Below are 19041 nucleotides of genomic sequence, written 5' to 3' on the forward strand. Positions count from 1 at the left end.
TCTGGTTTCTCATACAGCCACTTTAAGAAGGTGTAGACTTTTCAGGAATACCTGACCACTCACCTGTCCCATTTAATCAACACACCCTTAGCTCTTCTCGATTTTAGGATGCTCTGGTCATTCATTCTCTGCTCAGTATTTTGGAAGCTCACTCCTGATACTCGGTGTTCATCATTTGTCTTGATTCTCACGGTTTTTCGGCTTGTTTTCTCTTTGACCCTTTACTTTTGAAATCTCGGACTAGCTTTTGATTTGGCACCCTACTCTGCACAGGATCTCTCTCAACTAATCCGGCAACTGTAACAGTGATTCTTGTTCACCTTCTCTGGTCATCCCAAACAACGTGGTTCCCTCATGCTCTAATGTGAGGAGGGAGATAATGCTAGAGCTTTCCTCAGCTGTTCCCTGTAAAGTCCCTAGTGTCAGCATCCTCTCCTAGGTCCAATTCTGTGATCTTTTCTTGTCCCAGTTCTGCTTGAACTGGCTTGAACTTAATCTTTCATCACAAAGGCTCTTGGCTTTTCTCCTGGGGGGTGGAAGCATCTCTACAATGCTTTCTATTGACAGAGCCAACTAACCATTGCTAATTTAGGTAAATGGCCGTACACAGATTGCCAGGTGTAATAATGCATTGTTCCATCTAATCCTTCTCTTAGGGCCCCCTCTCAATTACAGGTACAATCAAACATGCTTATCAACCCACACATTTTCTATGAAATTGTATTTCTGAATTGCCCTTCACTTATGTTAAGAGGGCTTTTGTTCAGGGCAGGAAAAGCCAAGAACCTAGAGTATCACTTAGGTTCCTCTGACAGGAAGTTCCTTTTTTGTCGCCAGCAATTGTCAACTTCACGGAGCTCAATAATAAATAGTTTGATACCTGTCTCTACCCATAGCTGGGAAACTAGATCTAAAATAATTAGAAGTGATTGAATTAGCAAAATCTAAGGCAAGAAAAAATAGTTTTAAGAGCACAGAGTGATTTTTATTTTCTGTTCTGTAAATATATGTTAAAAATCATTGAAACGTTTTTTTATATCTTTCTAGACCAGGCGTGATGGTAATGACAGATAAATAAAGATAATTTGTATTGATTTTGGATTCGTGCATGGATCAATGCATCCAAGATAAAGATGGGAACTTCTAGATGTTGAAAGGCAGATGTACAGAATGAGTTTTTCACTCGTGTTCAAGGAAAATGTCAATAACATTCATTGGGCAGCAGAAGAAAGTTCTTTATTATACTGTACAGTATTGACACAGAAGAGGTAAGAATTTTGGCTACTAGAAGGTCTCAAACTACTCAAAAAATTGTAAATGAATCTCCAGGTCCCAGTTGTAGTATTTAAGGAAACTATAGACATTCAGAAGGCAATTGATGCAACTCCTTCAACAGTCTCTTAAGATGGGGACCTGAGGTCTGGAGTAATGTAGTACCCATCCAAGAAGTGTGAAAAGGCTGAGTCAAGTAATATAAGAACAATAATTCTTGCTTTGTAATAGAAATGATTATATGAACTAAATTAGAGGATCAACTATATGGAAATAACATCCTACGGAACTGTCAAAATGTACTTAGAAAAGGAATTTAGATCTAACTAACTTGAATTCTTTGAAAATGAAATTACACTAATGGATACATACAGAGCATATGATATGGTACATTAAGCTTTTTAGATAGCCTTTAATAAAGTCCTCCATAAATGATTAATTTTCAAATTCTATGTCATTCACATTTGCATTGAGAATTGGTTAAGTAAATGAAAACAGAAAGCAGCAGATGTGTTAATTTTCAAATTGGGGTAATGTAATTGGTAGATCACCACAGAGATCTTTTCTAGGACCACTGCTCTTCCTAATTTATATAAATGATCTTGATGCTGGTATTGTTGGTAAAATAACATTTGAAAATGATATTACTGCTCTGGACCTTATGCATAGAAGAGAAACCAATTGCATTCCAGGACTTTAAAGGAATGTCATACACTAATGGGTGGAAAGAACTGAACATTTTTAGTCAACAAAGCCAAGCAATTGGCTATTGCATCTACTATGTTTGTTCATTTTTGTGTGATTAAAACAAACATTGCATTATACAGTATATCACATTACAGTTAAGTTTCCACTAATCTTTTTCTTGATGTTAGTGCTTTCAGTGAGAAATACAATAGTTTAATTTCTCACTATTTAAAGAAAGAAATCAGAAATTAAATATTTTATTTTCATTATTTTTTAGAGAAATTTGGTTTCACAGAGTATAACATTATTTGACAAACCTTTATCTTTTATAATTAAAAGGGCATAAACTAGTAAGAAAAAACAGTTTTTAGATTAATATCAGTTACATGTCTTGCTGTGTAAAGCCAAGCATTACTTAAAGATGTTTTAAAGTATTTATATTAAGCATAAAATCAATTTTTTATAAGAAATTGAAAAAAAATCATATTATTCAACAGAGATCAGTTTTCTTATATTAAGATGTCAGATCAGGGTTCTGCACGATTGAGTGATATTACTGTTAGATTACATCACTTTTGTACTCTTCAAACACCTACACATCTGATGTAATCTGCCCTATGATATGACTAATTTTTACTCTTAATGCACTTCTGAAACAATTGGTTTTCTGAGTCAAACTGCGGAAGACATACTGTAGACTGACTGCATTACAGTCATAGAAGGTATTGTTATGTAGAAGGTCAATGAGCTAATAGTATTGTGATTTTATTTAAATTCTAATTTTATTTCTTTCCAAAAGTTGTTCCATTCACATTACTTAAGAGTAATTAAAATACAGTCATTAATATAAAAATATTATGTTTTTGCCTAAAAGTTTATGTGGTATGATCCTGTTTTTACTTTAGTTACAAATATTTATATTGCATGAGTATATATCAGATTGGATATTCAACACAATGTGAATAGATAATAAGGTGTTTGGACATTAAGCCTATAGTTTCTGGTGCTTATATGCGCAATAATACTTTTCACAAAGTTCATAGTGTGTACAGATATATGCAGAATCTGTCTGTTACAAGAATGGCATGATCACTTTGGTTTTGACTGGATTGCAAAAACAAGTACTAAGAGATTGAAACAATAGTGATCTGAAAGGCCTGTTAAATTGGCATTTATGATCTTACTAGAACAGTGTACTGTAAAAGGGTTGTAAAATTTCTGATAACAGCTAAACGTGATTATTTGTATACAATTACACTGTACTTATTTATTGGACATATATAATGAGAGTTCATGGATTTAAAAACATAAAAAAGCAAGTGGGCCCTTTTAAACAAAATAAAAGTCAACAACAGTTTAACATTCATTAAAAAAGGTTTTGTGTTTTATACTGTTGTTTGTATAGGGCTAATGTGATTAAGAGAAAACAATACAGTACTAGCAGACGGTCACTGCTTTATGCTTCAGTACTTCATCAATTAACTGTTCTAAACATTTTCACAAAATTTAAACTGATTAATTTATCTATATAATTTGTGTTATTGAATTAAGTATTGATGAAAGACTCTGTAGCAGACTGGCTTGAGGATGTGGCTTCTGCAACATTGAACATCCCTGCAATAAAGGAATACATTTCACATTAAATATTGCAATTTTAATAGCTGCTATTTAAGGCAGAAACAGTACTGAGGTAGTATCAGTATTGTATTGAGTATATATCATTTTTGGTTTTCTTATTTATTTTATCCATAGTAGACTTTGGACCATATTTGTAGAACTTTTACAGTTGTGCTATGTTACAGTAACAGCCTATTATTCCTCAGAGAGAAAATGACGCCAAGAATCTATAACACAACATGTAAACATTTCAAGAGTATAATATTAGACTGCCTAAAACAATTTTAAAATTTTGTTTTTTTTTCCTAAAGTTGAGTATCCACCAAATGTTCATTTTTCAAAGCAGGATGGTAAACCTAATGTGACAGTTACTGTATTAAGACAAAGACACCCACATTCTTCACAGTCATCACAACAGATTTCAATACATGTATACTTCAGCTACTTATTACCTGATAATGACTTACAACTCAACGTTTAAAATGACCAATGCAAATATCCTGGCAATATTGAATCCTAATGTTTCAGTATTTACATATTGACTGACTTGATGGCACTAAACGGATAAAGTGGAATCTCAGAAGCTTCAAATGTCTTCAAACAGCCACTTTTTGAATCATTATAATATAAGATAAAATAAATGCCTACTTACTCCTTCTTCGTTTGAATACATTGAATCTGTTTCCACTTGAAGACGTACCACCGCTTGTGCTCTGCAACAATACATACATTTTAGGTAACTTGGCCCACTGCATTTGTGTTGAGCTCCGACGAAAGGACATTTCCAAGTGCATGACAATGGTTGAGTCTAGCAACTGAATGGCTTTTACCCATGTAAAGTTCTGTTTTCTGCAATTCATTTAGGTTTTGGTGCTTTGTTCACAAATCTTCTTACATGAACAACTTTTATCTTTCTTATAAAGTATTTGATTAGTACTGTATATCCAAGTTGACTTATAATGTTTAAAAATTACACTAAGTTTAAATACAGGGACCAATGCTGCAGGTAAAATAAAATAAGTGAATTAATAAAATGATAATTTTGTGAAATGTAATGTAAAATGCATGAAATGTGTGTCTTCAAGTGTCCACATAGTGTTAAAGACTAGGGAATTACGATTTATATGAAAGATAATAATGGTTTAAATATTTAAATTTGTAAGACTTGATTAAAATCATATACCGAAGAACAAACTCTTTCGATGTTTACTAAAGCATTTAAAGCATCATAACTCACCCTTGTCTGTTGAGAACCTCTCTGAACGAATGAAAATCTGTGGAAAATGGCTGATCGTATCTGTGGGTGAATTACAAAAAAGCATGGAACATAGGCAGTTGACTTACAGTATGTGGTATATTAGAAATGAAAATAGGAGTACACAGCAACATGTTAACTAAAGAAATAATACTGAAAATTTTAAAAAATTAAATTAAAAGTTTATTTGATTTATAAATATAATAAATTATAATACAGATACAATTTAGTATTTAATATGGATAAAAGAAGTGATCATATTTAAATACATTTCAAATAAACTTTAACACAGTTTCATGCAATACTGTATAGAGAAAGAAAGACTGCAAGCTTATTTTACATATCAATAAAAACACTTTTAATAGTCCAAAGCCCTTGTAAACACCAATATTTGAGGTCCCCCACTGCATATACTGTATATTTAAAGTAAAGGACAAATTGATAATGCATCAGGCAGAATCAGAACCTTCAACCTGTAGAGAAAAGAAAATCTTACTTACTTTGCTGTCTAGAAGTATTCCAAACACTAAAATAAACAATCCCTTAAAATAAGAATAACACAAAACCATTAGGCAATAGTCTCTACAAAATAAAGATATCAAGAATTATTTAAGATGTTTGCATTCTATTTCTATAGTTGACTATATTCTATAGTCTTAAAATTAGCTCTAGGCATTCATCTACAGTTTTAAGAACAAATTATTTCAGACTTTGAAAAATAACTGGATTTTGAAAACCCTTACTTTCTGAGCCCATTTGTGGTAATTGTGAATTAATCAGTAAAACTATTATAACATCAAAAGCATACAAATATAAGTGTTTACCTGGAATGAGTTGAGGACAGCAAAAACAACATTGAGCCCTACGCTTCCAGGAAAAACCATAAGTCCAATTCCAAACCCCCAAGTAAGACCAAAAAGGGGTGTTAGAATGGCGACGCATCTCACAATCACATGCAGGGCATTTTTTTCATCAGTATGAGAGCCTTCTCCAACTCCCCTTCTCAGCATTTTGAAGATAACCACAAGCAGAATGAGAAAATTAATGGCAACAATGGCTAAGGCAGGAATGACAAAAGCGAGGAGTGCCTTTGTCTCATTCCAGTTAAGCCAACATACATTCTCAACGGTGTAGTGGTTCTGAGGGGCTGTGGCTATGATTGTGGTCATAGCTATGATGAAAGGGCAACCGTATCCTAAGCTGAATGCAATCCCCAACATGGCTGCTTTGGACAAGTGCGAAAAAACCAGCATTGTTCGGTAGAAAAGCAGGAGAGCAGAAGCGAACATCCAAAAGAACAAGGCCAGGTAAAAATAGTGAATAAACCAGGTGGTTGTTCTGCAGGATGGCACAGGTATCACTTCATAGGTGTTAATGGCTGCACCTATCATGAACCAAATGTCCGCAATCAGAAGAGATACAGCAATGTTCACAATTGTTACATGCCGCATATATGATGTGCTGTTTTTAGTCACAAGAGTCCACACAAATGCCTCAATAAGAAGGCACAAGACCAAGCTTAGCATTGATATGCCCACTCCAATATAAGTAATGAAATCTAAAAGTATACGAATTGATTCAGGAAAATTAAAACTAGGTGACATTAAAATTGAAAAAGAGGTCAGATGATTGCAGAGACAGGAGACAGTTCCGTCTTTTCTGGTTTGTAATTGACATCCTGTTGAATCCCACCCTCCTGTTTTGTTGAAAAGAAGAAAGTTCCAAAAAACACAGAGAGGATTGTCCAGAGATGTGTTATTTACTTGAAATGTTAAAATAGCTTTGTCTATTGAAACATTGCCATTTTTGTTCTTAACATTTACTGACGTAATATCTGCATTTATAGTCTTGTTTGTATCTATGCTATTGTTGATGTTTCTTGTTGGTAAGATTTCTGAAAGGGTGAAAAACAGAATGCTGGTAACTGTAGTGTCTGGAGGAAAAAGTGTATCTGGAAACTCTATCTGATTTGATGTATTAGTAAAGGTGGAACTATAAGTGCCTTTGTTAATTATTTTGCTCTCCAAGTCAATATTCTTTCTTGTGATGCTGACAGTTGTATTTGAAGAAAGAGATCCTGTGAAACGTTCCACTGAAAACAACAAATTAGAGCTAGAATTCAAAGTTTCATTTTGGTTATTTAAGGAAATCCATGAATTCACTGATTCTGGGGATATGATGACATCCACTGTTGCAATGAAATTCTGAAAATAATAATAAAAAGAAAATTAATTTGATTAATTCATTTATATAATAGAAAATATTAAATATAAATATAAAATATTACACTGAAGTAATTTGCTGTAACATTTTAACATAAAAGTAAAAATTACTGGTATGAAGCATATTTACATAAACTTCATATGTATAAAATGTTTCATCTTGCCATCCTTACAATGGAAGTCACAGAAATTGTTAGAGACAACTTGGGGGTGCAGGGTCAGGTTTTTGTTTGCTGTTTCAACATATTTTATTTTATGCATGAATTTCAACTTATTTTATTTTAAAAGGATTATCGCTCATATGAAGCATCCACCATCCTTATAGAGTTAATCAATACAGTTTCACAGTTTACGTTAGATACTGCTTATGTTTCTAATTTTATAAATTAAAGTGTAAAATTAGTCTAATTTTCTAATTTTGGCTTAAGTTGGTTAGCATTCACAAAATTAGTTTAACGATTACACTGAAACATACTTAGGCAAAATAGGACTGATCTTTTTTTTTTGCTAAACCCACCTGATATGGAATAGCTAATTGTGTGTTTTTCATGTCCACAGCTATGATGAAGCGTGGGCAGACTCTCCTGACCTTCCTTCCCACTCAGCTTTAAACACATCACAAGCACCACAACCCAGTACCAGGGGTTCAGTGCTGATTGAGGGAGAGTTACATCCCACATCGACAGTACTGCAAGCTTGCCAGTGCCCAGGATGGCACAGGGGGACACTCTATTGCTAAGAGCTGTGAAACCCCCACTCTACCCACTACAGCCAATTGTGTGCTGTCACTGGGAAAATCTCAGTAGTTGCCTAGATATACTCACAATCACTTAATCTGTGCTCAAACAAGGACAAGCTCATGGAACAGATGAGTATTTCAGGATGCCAAAAATGAAAGAAAAATGTAACCATATATCAATTTTCAGTAACCAGTTTAACAAAAAGCTAGTACTGGGTCCCAAAAGCCTTTTCCCAGGTGTAAATCGAGATTTCATGCTGGATGGGATCGGATCCATCCCTTCACATTTCAGGGCACACACAGTCAATCACATAGGGGACAATTTGGAGATTAATTAACCAATTAACCTAGTAATCTTATTTCTGTACTGCGAGGGGATATCAGAGCATTCAGAGAAAACTCATATAAACACAGAGGAAAAACATGTGAACTTCACTCTGCTACACATCACTCTGCGTCACTGTGCTGCCCTTAAATTCTGATTTGTTGAGTTTTATCCATTACAATTTGTCATAAATCTTAAAAAGATTAAGATAAGCAAACTTTGGAATAACTTTAAAAGTCTTATGTGAAACCTTCTCAATTTAACTAAAACTACAGCATCCCAGGTTAGAATTATACTCAGAACTCAAGTGCCTCAAGTTAGCAGTTCTAACTACACATCTACAGTATGCTGTCTGACCGACTTTACTTAAAAATCGAAGCCTTTTTATAAAATAAAAAGTGGTGAAATACCTGAGATAATTAATATATAGCAATAGTATTATGTTATTATAATATATGAAAATATTATCAGTTGATTTTTCAAAACTCTTAACTGTCCTTTTGTTGACTTGTAATTATGAAATGTGTATATATATATTATACTTTATTCTTATCACATTATTCAAGTGTACTAGTCATTGCTGACAACAATCTCTAAACATGATTAAATATTTTTTCTCACTTTTCTTTCTGGTAATGGCATTAACAAATATCTTGTCTTTTACTGTATACCATTACTCTTAATGCAACATCATTTTACAAAGTCACACTATATTTGGTTTTAGTTAAGCCATTTAAATCTCTTTTGAATTTCAGTTTACTGTACCTCCATCACAGTGGCATTAACTGTAGTATTTCCAGAAACAGCTGAAATAGCGCTCAGAATTTTCACAACAGCATTAATTGTCCCAGCTGAATTTGTAATATTTTTTTGTAAACTTGTTGAAGCATCGTTTAGCTCATTCAGAATTTGTGGTATCTTGATTTGTACTAGTGCTGGGTCCTTGAGCAATTGCTGGAAGAAGAAAAATACGTTTAGTGATAAAAACATTTTGCATGTCAAACAAGGTGATTTATATATACTGTAGGGTTATAATATATAAGATTTATATATAAGATTATAATAGTCAACGTGACTGATACAGGAGTTTCCAGTTTACATTTCTATTTACACTCTCGTAAATATGAAATCTGAAAGTCCTCTTTCCCACACTGTTCAATCCACACTGTCTCCACCTATCCATTTTCTAACCTCTTTATCCAGTACAGGATTTCTAAGGAGTTGGAGCCTATCCCAGCAATGCCAGTCCATCACAGGGAAGAGATACACACAAACACAGACACACTCATGTCAGGGCCAATTTTCCTAGAACATAATTAACCTGCCAGTATGTCTTTGGACTGCTGGAGGAAACTGGAGCACCCAGACGAATCCCACTCAAACATGAGGAGAACCCGCAAACTCCATGCAGATAGCACCCCAGGTTCGGAACTGAACCCACTGCTGCGAGTACTGCCCTTGATTCCGGACTTGTTCAGGTTTATCCACAACAGTATGTTATGAATCCTAATAAGATTATCTGAAACCTTCTCACCTTAACTAAAACTACAATATGGTATTGGCTTGAAATATTGGTTAATATTAAAACAGTATATTGAAAAAACAAATTTGTCAGAACCAAAATTCGAACCTTAAGAATTTACTTTTGAGTCAGCAAATCACATTTTATCCACTAATATTAAATTAGGGATTCAGCTATAGCCTGCAAATATTTGCTGCTACAAGCAGATACACAGGAGCATGAAACATTTGGTCATATAAAATTCAGCAGTGATCCTAGATTTTTTTCATAGGTGAGTGTTAATTCACTTATGTGCACTTACCAGCCCACCACACAGAACTTCAAGCTCCTACAGTGTTTTATTATGCTGACAAAAATATGAATAAATTATTTATATTAAAAAGTAGCATCGTAATATTAAAAAACACATACTGTAAGCTGTGAAGTGACAGCAATTTTCTTATTTACTGTTCAGGAAGTAACTGAAAGTAACAGTGTATTAGAAATGCATGTTAAGGTTGCAGGTTATAGTTACAGTAGGTAACTTTTTAATGAAAGAATACAAAATATCAGTAAGTCAATTTCTTTATATTGTCTGCAGAGAGATGACCATTACCTCAGAGCTAGTCAGAATTGTATTAATTTTTGCTAATACGCAGTTGTCTTGCAGAGTTGTCCAGATTCCACTTTTACAGATTGCTTGTAACTGTCCTTGCTGTCCCTCTGGGCAAGCTGCTATGGCGGTACTGCCCTCTGTGCCATTACCATATATAGGGCTAGTACAAAAACCCTTAGTTGCTGGTTAAAAAAAACAACATAGAAATATAATGTCAAAACTAATCTGTGATGACATTCATTAGTAGAACAGTTTTGAGTTTTCGTTTGTTGGGGGTTTACGTAGCAGAGACAGAAAACAATAAAATCAGTATGAAAGTGAAAATACTGTTTGCTTCTTAAATCATCCAAGTGTATTTAGGAGAGGGAGAAAAGGAAAGGTGAGGTTGTTTATGTGGTAAACGTAAATGTGTGGAGAGGGGAAAATGTGTGGAGGTGAGTGCATGGAGACAGAAAAAGAGGGTGAAGGAAGTACTATGGTACAGTTTAAAGAGTTGAATGCTACTGTATACTGTATATTGTAGTATAAGGACAGTGAAAACTTACCGGTAAAGTAGATGATAGTAAGGGTACTATTAACAGAGGAAATATTATTATATGTAAAAACCATGCATATAAATTCTTTCTTAATTCCATCTTGACAGGGCGTCATCGTGTAATTATGCTGAAAGCAATTGCCTATTTTCGCTATATTTGAGAAGACAAAAACAGAATTGGTAAACAGTGAACACATAAAAACAGTCAACATGAGAGAAATTAAATTAAGCAGCAATGCACGACAGTAATTTTTTACAAATAGCAGAAGGCACAGGAGCACAAGTAAAAGATGACATGCCCAACCCACTTGAGATGATGGGAGATGGTCATAGTTTAAATGCTTGTGTACCTACTTTGGAGAGAATACTGATGCTGGTACATCTTTTCTACAACTTGATTGATCAAATCATGTGCAAAAATCACTTTTCTGGTGAAATTACTTAAATTGTTTTATGGGTTTGTTGTTCTGCCTCATAAAAGCTAGGAATGATGGCAAACCATCAGCTAGTTTCAATTTTGAAGTCACAATCCTTATACTCCCACTTCTTCAGGTTGCTAAAAGCTACACTTGTAGATTTCAGACAATGGGATTTCCTCATCAATATCAGCCTTTTGTGAAAGGTAACTTCCAAGATACATTCTCCAGTAACACATTGTGAATGTAAACTGATGGTTCCCGGGGCCTATATATTTGGAGCTTGCTGATGGAGGACGAAGATCTCCTGAATGTTATATGTAAGTGCCACCTTCTTACATGCCTCAGTAAGTACTGTATGTTGACAATTGCCTGGAGATCCATTTATTTAAGCCATAAACTGCCACAACAAATGAGAGTTTGACAACTGAGGTCAGGGTCATTAGAGATTAAATCATTTACTGTCCGTTTGTTAAGTCAATTGCACTTAAGCAGCAGTCTTGTTTCTAGATCAAATTATCAAAGTGAATAGGACATCGCTATTGAAAAGAAAGCTGGTAACTGACACGTTTTTTATGCATGTCAAGACGTCAAAAGGGCTCTGTAACTGATCTATTAGTGAGGATTACTGCATGCATTTCATAATAAGGAAGGGGAAGGATGCTGACAAATTTTGTAGGACATTCATTCTGCAGGAGGGCCTTTCAGTCTTTTCTATGCACAGAGCAAAATGTCTATGTAAAATGGAGTAACATGAAGTAGAAGGGTAAGCATTGTTCCTGACATTTGTCCTCTAATTGGTGGGCTGTGAAAATCATTTCAGCCATACCCTTTGAGGTACACAATCCACATTTGGAAACTGTTCAGAAGATGTCTTAATTATCTTCTAATTATCTTGTCCTTCTTTGGTAAAATATCCAAGTATCTTTGTATTTGATTATGGTTTATGGTTAAGAGCTTTTCTTAAAGCATAGTAAATAAGGCCTCTGGACTGTGGATGTTGTCAAGATGTTTTATGTCTGTTTTTCTGGTGGGTACTGGAGATCACAAGCACACTTTCTGTGCATTTGTTAAAAACAAGAAGAAGAATGCCATTGCAATTGAAATGTCCAACTTCTAATTCTTTCCAGCGGTTCTATTCCAAGAGATTGTCGTCTCTTAATTCTGGAGTGGAAGTATCCAAGTAGAATATTTCCCTCTTTGGGAATCCACAGAGAATTAGTTTTATCCTGGGATGGGATCCTGGGATCCTTTATTTCATCATCTGAACCTAGAGTAGAAGCATTTGCAGAAAGCATTAACATGTAATAGCTCTCTGCTAAGAGTCATGAAGCGCCTATTTATTCCAAAAAGGAACTTGCAACAGTGGTTGATTATTTCATTCTTGATTGCAAACCCAACTCCATGAATTTGACATTCTCAATCTGATTTTCCATTCCAGAGGAAAGAATGTCCATCTCCCTGTTCTTTGAGGTAAGATTATTCAATTAATCGGATTTCACACATAGATATAATGTTGTTGCCATATTTTCAGTGCTCTTAATGTTATGGTTCCAACGTCTTGCTAGCATAGGTATCTCAAGCACTGGTTGATGACCCTCCTGTGCAAAAGGGCTGCATGTAGCGGCAATGCTGACTAATAATACAGGAATCAAGTTTGCTGTCCCCCTGCCAGTCTCTTTCTCTCTCATCTCTGTGGTGCTGGACACAGAGAGGCCATTCTATGTGTTTCACATTAAAGGTTTTTCTGTCTGATAGCGTTTCCTGATAAGGATCAACTCCCAGGCCTGAGATTCTCCAGCCACCCAAATAAATGGTCATCTCTGGCGCCTTTCTGTCTGGGAGATTCCAAGGGAGAGTCTCATCCCAAGTTGATTACAACCCTAAGGTCAGAGAGGGTTGTTACTTATCCTCCACCTTGATCAGCCAATCAGGAACAGGTAGACTGGGGTAACCCCATATGGGTCTCAAATGCCTGTGAAACTTTCAACCAATGAACGACTATAGTTCCTCCAGATAAAAGGGCTGCACAGTGCCCAGAATGTGCCCCTCCAGGACCTTCTCAGACTCAGCTCGGACAATCACGTGATGGCCAGTGTGTCTGATGTCAGGACTTCACTTTGTTCTAACAGCCTGGACTGGAGGTCACCCGCACGTAACCGAAAGATCCCCAAGCCAGAGGACGCGAATTTGATGCAACAACAGCCTGTCGCTGTTCCTTTGTGTCCACAGGTGATCTGAATCCACATAAATTGGATGAGTATTCAACATTCTACATTGCAGCTCAAGAATTAAATAGTTACCTCAATCCCAGTTGTCAATTTAATTCATATGAGTGATGTACATGCTTTTGAGTATCTAGTGTAGAAGTTGTAATCAAAAAGCTCATTAACGAAATGGTATGCTGAATGGTATACTGAATGTACCTGTATGTATCTGTATCTCTTGGTATTTGTAACTCTTCGTGATTGAATATATAACTTTTGTATTCTGCTAACCCTCACTATAAGATCTGTTATGTTTATATGCACATTTTATGTACTGTATTAATAAATGTATTCTCGTGTAATAGTATCTGTGTGTGCATTGCTGAGTTGTACCGCAAGGTCGATTTTCTAATAGCCATCGAATAATCATTTTCTGATTTACTGCTACAATTATTAATTGTCCCGGTAAATGCACAAACACTGTGTACACTGTGTTTAGCTTTAGCTACTCTGGGACTGCCCTGTGTACCTAGGGCTTAACACTTCCCTTCCTCAGCGCTATATAAACTGTGCTCTCATTCCCTTCAGTGCTCAGTCTCACATACCTGTATTTTGAGCTCTGGACCTTTACATTCCTGAATATTATCCTGCTTCTTTTCTTACTTCTTACTCCTGTCCTTTTTTAGTCCTTGTTCATTGCCTTGTTCTTTTTCACATTATTTTTCTCCTGGTTACTCCTTGGTTCCTTTCCTTTGCTTCTTGTGTTTTTATTTCTTCTTGGGTTGCCTTCCTAGTTCCTGAATTTAGCCTGTTCCTGGACTATGGTTAAGGATTTTGTATTATAGTGTTCTTTTATTGATCCCTGTCTGTAGATACCTACACAGGGTCCATTCGTCTGAGCACTTGAGATGTCTAGGCAGCTGCTTAAACTCAAGCCATTATTACATTGTGGTCAGTCATTTCAATTAAAGGTTCTTACTATATGTTCCAGGTCCAATATTGTACTCTGTTTTGTGTCTTTCAATCACAGAAAAATCACATCCATTTGGATGCAGCAATACAGTCAAAAGTAACAAGGCAGACTATGCTGCACACTGGTGGCGGTGGAGGGGAGTCCCCATTACCTGTAAAGCGCTTTGAGTGGAGTGTCCAGAAAAGCGCTATATAAGTGTAAGCAATTTTTGTTTTTATGTTCAGAGCACCTTTTTTATCTCTAACTCTAAAAGTGATAAGAAGAGAAGATCATATATCTTGAGAGAACACAGCCTTGATCCAATGAAATTATAACATGAAGGATGATCGGAACTCTCATTTTGTTTCAGCCTTTCTTCACTTGAGCAAAGAGACAATTGAGGTATTTATTTGTGCATGTTATATCACTGAAGATTCAGAAGCCAGTTTTGCTGAGTATGTAGAAAGAAAGAGTTTTTATCAAGCTTCCATGGTAATTGACAAAAGGAAAGAAATGTATCTTCTTGTACTTCACCCTTTTGATGCTGACTCTACATTTCATGTTGCCCAGTCTGCACTGCAAGGATAAATGTGGGCTTTTGTGATTATGTTATGTCTTTTTGGAATAAATGTTGATTAGCTCTTGTTATTTCTCAATGCTGAACGGTTGGACTGTAAAGAAACTCTATAAACATGAAGAAGCTGTATGTATCAGCTACGTTTGACTTAATTTAAATAGTTTTTGATATGTCATCTTGAATTAACTATGAATGATAAGTACAGTATTAATGATATTTTTGTTTTATTTGTGGTACTTTATATTTAACATTATGAAATCATAAGTATCACTGATTAATTAAATTATCAAATTTAGTGATCATAAGTATTGGGACGTTTATTTTAAGTAAATTTCAGAGTTTAAATGTCATTATTGGGGCATTTGAGGCAATAAAAAAGGCATGAAATCGGTGACCTATTGAACTCACCGCAATTTCTGTAATCGGTTAAGATGTTTACTACAGCTACTTTGAGTTCTTCCTTATTCTTGGGGGAGTTATGACTTTTCTTAATCATGTAAAATGCTTACTTTTATTTTTCCCCTAACGAGTATAAAATAATTGTCTACCTACTGTAAGTAAACAAAATATTTCCAGAAGCTTCAGCATTCATTCATGCAATTCTCATTGTTAGTTACATCATCAATGAAGACAAGTGAGACAGCCATCCATAAGTGCATCCATTGCATCCACAGGACCGTCCAAATATGTTCATTCCATTTACAGTCCATGAACATTTTAAATGCCATTTATTTTAAATTCTAGTAACATTACATATCTGTATTACAAAGCCTAATGAATAGACATGAGACAATGTGTGGCACTACACGCGAGGGGCGTGTTCAGTGTATAGGCGGAGCCCTGGAGGAAGGGTGAGGAGGAAGGTGTCACCCTCATTACACCTAGAGGGTGCTCTACGTTCCTTCTGTTCCTAGTTCCCTGTGATTATTCATGTCTTTCTGGTGTGTCTTGTTGTGTAGCCTATTTATTTCCTGCTTCTGCTCTGCTACTTGCTCAGCATTGTTGTTCAGTTGCCCTGAGACCCGCCTAGCACCAGGTCACTCCTGTCCTTGGCCTGAGGGCATAGGTTTCTTTACGGCTTCTCCTGAACAGCTGAGCCCGGGCTAACCCCTGTCTCGCCGCTACGCATAGGGTCTTTATCGCTCTCCAGCCATTCTACGGTTCGTCCTGTTGGACTTACGTGACAGAAGGTTTTTATTTTTGGCCTTATGCTCCCTTCCTGCTCAACCAGACTGGACCCAGCTAAACAGGGCAAGTCCAGTCTGGGCACCGCTCTACATGATGGTGCAGTTTTGTATTTTTCCTTTGTGTTTTGTTTTCTTTCCAATCTCGCTAACCTCACACCGGTGCCTCCGCCCCTCTGACGGGGCGTCACTCATAAGGGCGCTCGCCGCGGCTCCTCCCACTGTGCATTGCTACAGATGTAAGATGTACAGTAGCTGGAAGACTGATACAATTGCCCAAGCACTTCTATTACTTTTGTCATGCAATTGGGATTGTACAGTGTATATGTGAAAAGTGGGACTTTTCCAATAGAAATATAGTAAATGTATCTTTTACCATGGCATTGTTATTGTTTTCCTGACAACAATAAAATGCAATTTATACATTAAATGCTGTAACGCTACGGCCGACAGGCACTGTGTAAGAGCCGGCTTACCAGAGCGGTGACGTCACCGCCCTTCCCTGGGATAGCAGGACTACAGCTACTGGGCTGTAGAGAGATCTCTCTTTAGCTCACCGGGCTGGGTCCATGTTGAGTGACGCGGGAGTCCTGGGTTCGAGCCCCCGATGGTGGGGGGCCGACCTAATGCGGCAAGACGCCCGCCTGAGCCCCCGTTGCGTTACATTGGTGTCAGGAGCGGGGTGTGATAGCCCTTCGCCGGGGACGGAGAGTTAAGCAGGGGAGAGGCTCTTACACACCCTGATGGCCGTGCGTTACAATACGTTTTAATTAACTATACAGTCACTGGTGCTTCTGCACCCTCTGCTAATAAGAATATTAGTAATCAAAGTACCTGTTTGTAGTTTATTATTATTTTCTATCCAGACACCTTGAAAGCCTTGATTTTGAGCACAGCATTCCAGTTTAGTTACTGTTGTTGTCTGACACAAGACATTTAATCTTGGATTACTCAGCGTGATTTGGGGCAAAGGATGCACTGTAACTGTTGTTTCGGCACTTCGTTTTTGTTCACCAAATAATAGTTCACAACGATAAGTACCTAAAAAAATTGTTAAGAAAAGAAATCTTTAAGTATTTATTTAATTCTTACCTGAGATTAAAAAAAATAGTTCAAATGCATTAATACTTCAATATATTCTGCATACAAACTACTTTAATCAAGTGAGAAGAATGATTGAAAGAAAATATGAATTAAAAGCAATCTGCATTGTGTGCTTGTCATATCTTAATCACAATAGTGTCTAAATTAATTTTCTGTAATTGGTTCACTGCATGATATACTGTATATGCTACCTAGATTGTATACATCACTCAGGATACCTGCCTTTATTTCCTATTAATTAAACACATTTTCACAAGAGTTATATTATTGATATGTACAATTAAAATGGCAATATTTATATTTTTTAAAATTAACTTACCATTAAGTGGAGTTTTTACATTCAAAACTGCATTGTATGCAATTAGGGGTGAAAAATCATTTTGACCATTTTCTTTCAGATACCAATTAACTGAATCAAACTGTGAATCAGAAGTGCAGTTCATGTTGAATTCATACCCTTCGGATATGTCGTAAGATTGATAAACAGTATTGTCTATTTTCAATGTCACATTTCCTGAAAAAAAGTAAAATTAATTATGTAAAATACACATGAGCAATATTTATGGAATAATCTTCAATGACAAAATTGATTGTGTATGTAGCATTTTCTGTAGCAAACAAAATATGTTTAAATGGATGTGAACTGGGCAGGACAGTGGTGTGACATTTAACATTGCAGTGTCTCATTATTTCAGTTCTAGAATTACATTTGAATGTCTTACCCATGGCCATACATGTTTTTTTACCAAGGCACTCTATTTTTCTCCTACAGTCCAGTCCATAGATATGCTTCCTACGTTGATTGGGGTATGTAAATTCTCCAGTATGTGTGTATGCCTTATGTTTTACTGGCATCTAGTCAGTAATCTGACTTGTGCCCATTCAATGGTTCACTTCACTTCTGTATAACCAGATTGGTCACGTTTTTCAAAGAAATGAAAAAAGTATCAGAATCGATTGACCTATTAAATCTGATAACATACAGTATACTGTAGTTCAAAAGAGTAGTGCAATTGTTTGCATTGCTGCTTGCAGCATTGGGGTTTCTGCATAGAGTTTGTATGTTATCCTGCATTTGCATGGTTCCTATGGGTGTTTTGTGTTGATCGATGGCAAAAAATCCCAATTAAATTAATTATCATTTTATATTATAACACAATAAAATGTGGAAAAGTCCACGGGCGATGAATACTTTTGATAGTCACTGCAGCTATTTCTCTCCATCACTGCTGTGTCCTAAACTAGTTTTAACACTTCAAAATCAGAAGAAGGCTTCACAGCCGAAACGTTGTGCTTTCTCTCTTCTCTTTTCAGCATGGAATAAACGTATTTCTTGTTCCTTTAAAGACTACGCATGCTGACGCAGCTACCCACTTGAACTACAACATTAACCATTTCAACCATCTTAATTTCAGCTTCTGTATTACCCATCTCCCCATTTATGTGTGTAAAATTGAAATCAACCATTATACAGTACAGTAACATTACCTTTTTAAAATAATATTAATAATTCCCAATCAGTGCATTGGCCTCAGATTCTTACATTCAAAATATTTTGTTTTTGCATTGAAGTATAAATATTTTAAAAATTGAATAATGATTTGTTTTGAATCTGGTCTTGGCTTTGCCCAGAAAGTTTGTGATCCAAACAGAATTGGCCTGATTTAAGCTCTTTTGCCCCCCTTGTTGCTGATGAGACTGTTTAGAGTGACAATACATGGAATACTGCCCATGTAGTCTTCAGAAATCCTCCATTCTCATTTGTTTTTCTCAATAATGCTTTACATTATTTTTCTATAATTAAATATTTGGTAACACTCATGACAAAAAGC

At 35.8% G+C, this 19041-nt stretch overlaps 1 protein-coding gene across 2 annotated transcripts in view; it reads right to left on the reverse strand.

Annotated features, from left to right (window-relative positions):
• Window positions 1–1214: 1214 nt before the first annotated feature.
• Window positions 1215–19041, reverse strand: part of LOC148674908 (adhesion G protein-coupled receptor F5) — a 45693-nt gene continuing 27866 nt past the window's right edge. For both annotated transcript variants that reach the window (XM_088625666.1, XM_088625668.1), the window contains 10 exons: window positions 17529–17723; window positions 16940–17146; window positions 10780–10920; window positions 10235–10416; window positions 8883–9071; window positions 5656–7035; window positions 5332–5373; window positions 4814–4873; window positions 4229–4289; window positions 1215–3573 (listed from right to left, as the gene is read on the reverse strand). In XM_088625666.1, coding sequence (XP_088481792.1) covers window positions 3506–3573; window positions 4229–4289; window positions 4814–4873; window positions 5332–5373; window positions 5656–7035; window positions 8883–9071; window positions 10235–10416; window positions 10780–10920; window positions 16940–17146; window positions 17529–17723 — 2525 coding nt within the window. In that variant the 3' untranslated portion in view covers window positions 1215–3505. The remainder of the gene's footprint in view (window positions 3574–4228; window positions 4290–4813; window positions 4874–5331; window positions 5374–5655; window positions 7036–8882; window positions 9072–10234; window positions 10417–10779; window positions 10921–16939; window positions 17147–17528; window positions 17724–19041) is intronic.

This window comes from Lepisosteus platostomus, chromosome 3 (genome assembly GCF_059453375.1).
Source record: "Lepisosteus platostomus isolate fLepPlt1 chromosome 3, fLepPlt1.hap1, whole genome shotgun sequence".
In the NCBI taxonomy this organism is placed as follows: Eukaryota; Metazoa; Chordata; class Actinopteri; order Semionotiformes; family Lepisosteidae; genus Lepisosteus; species Lepisosteus platostomus.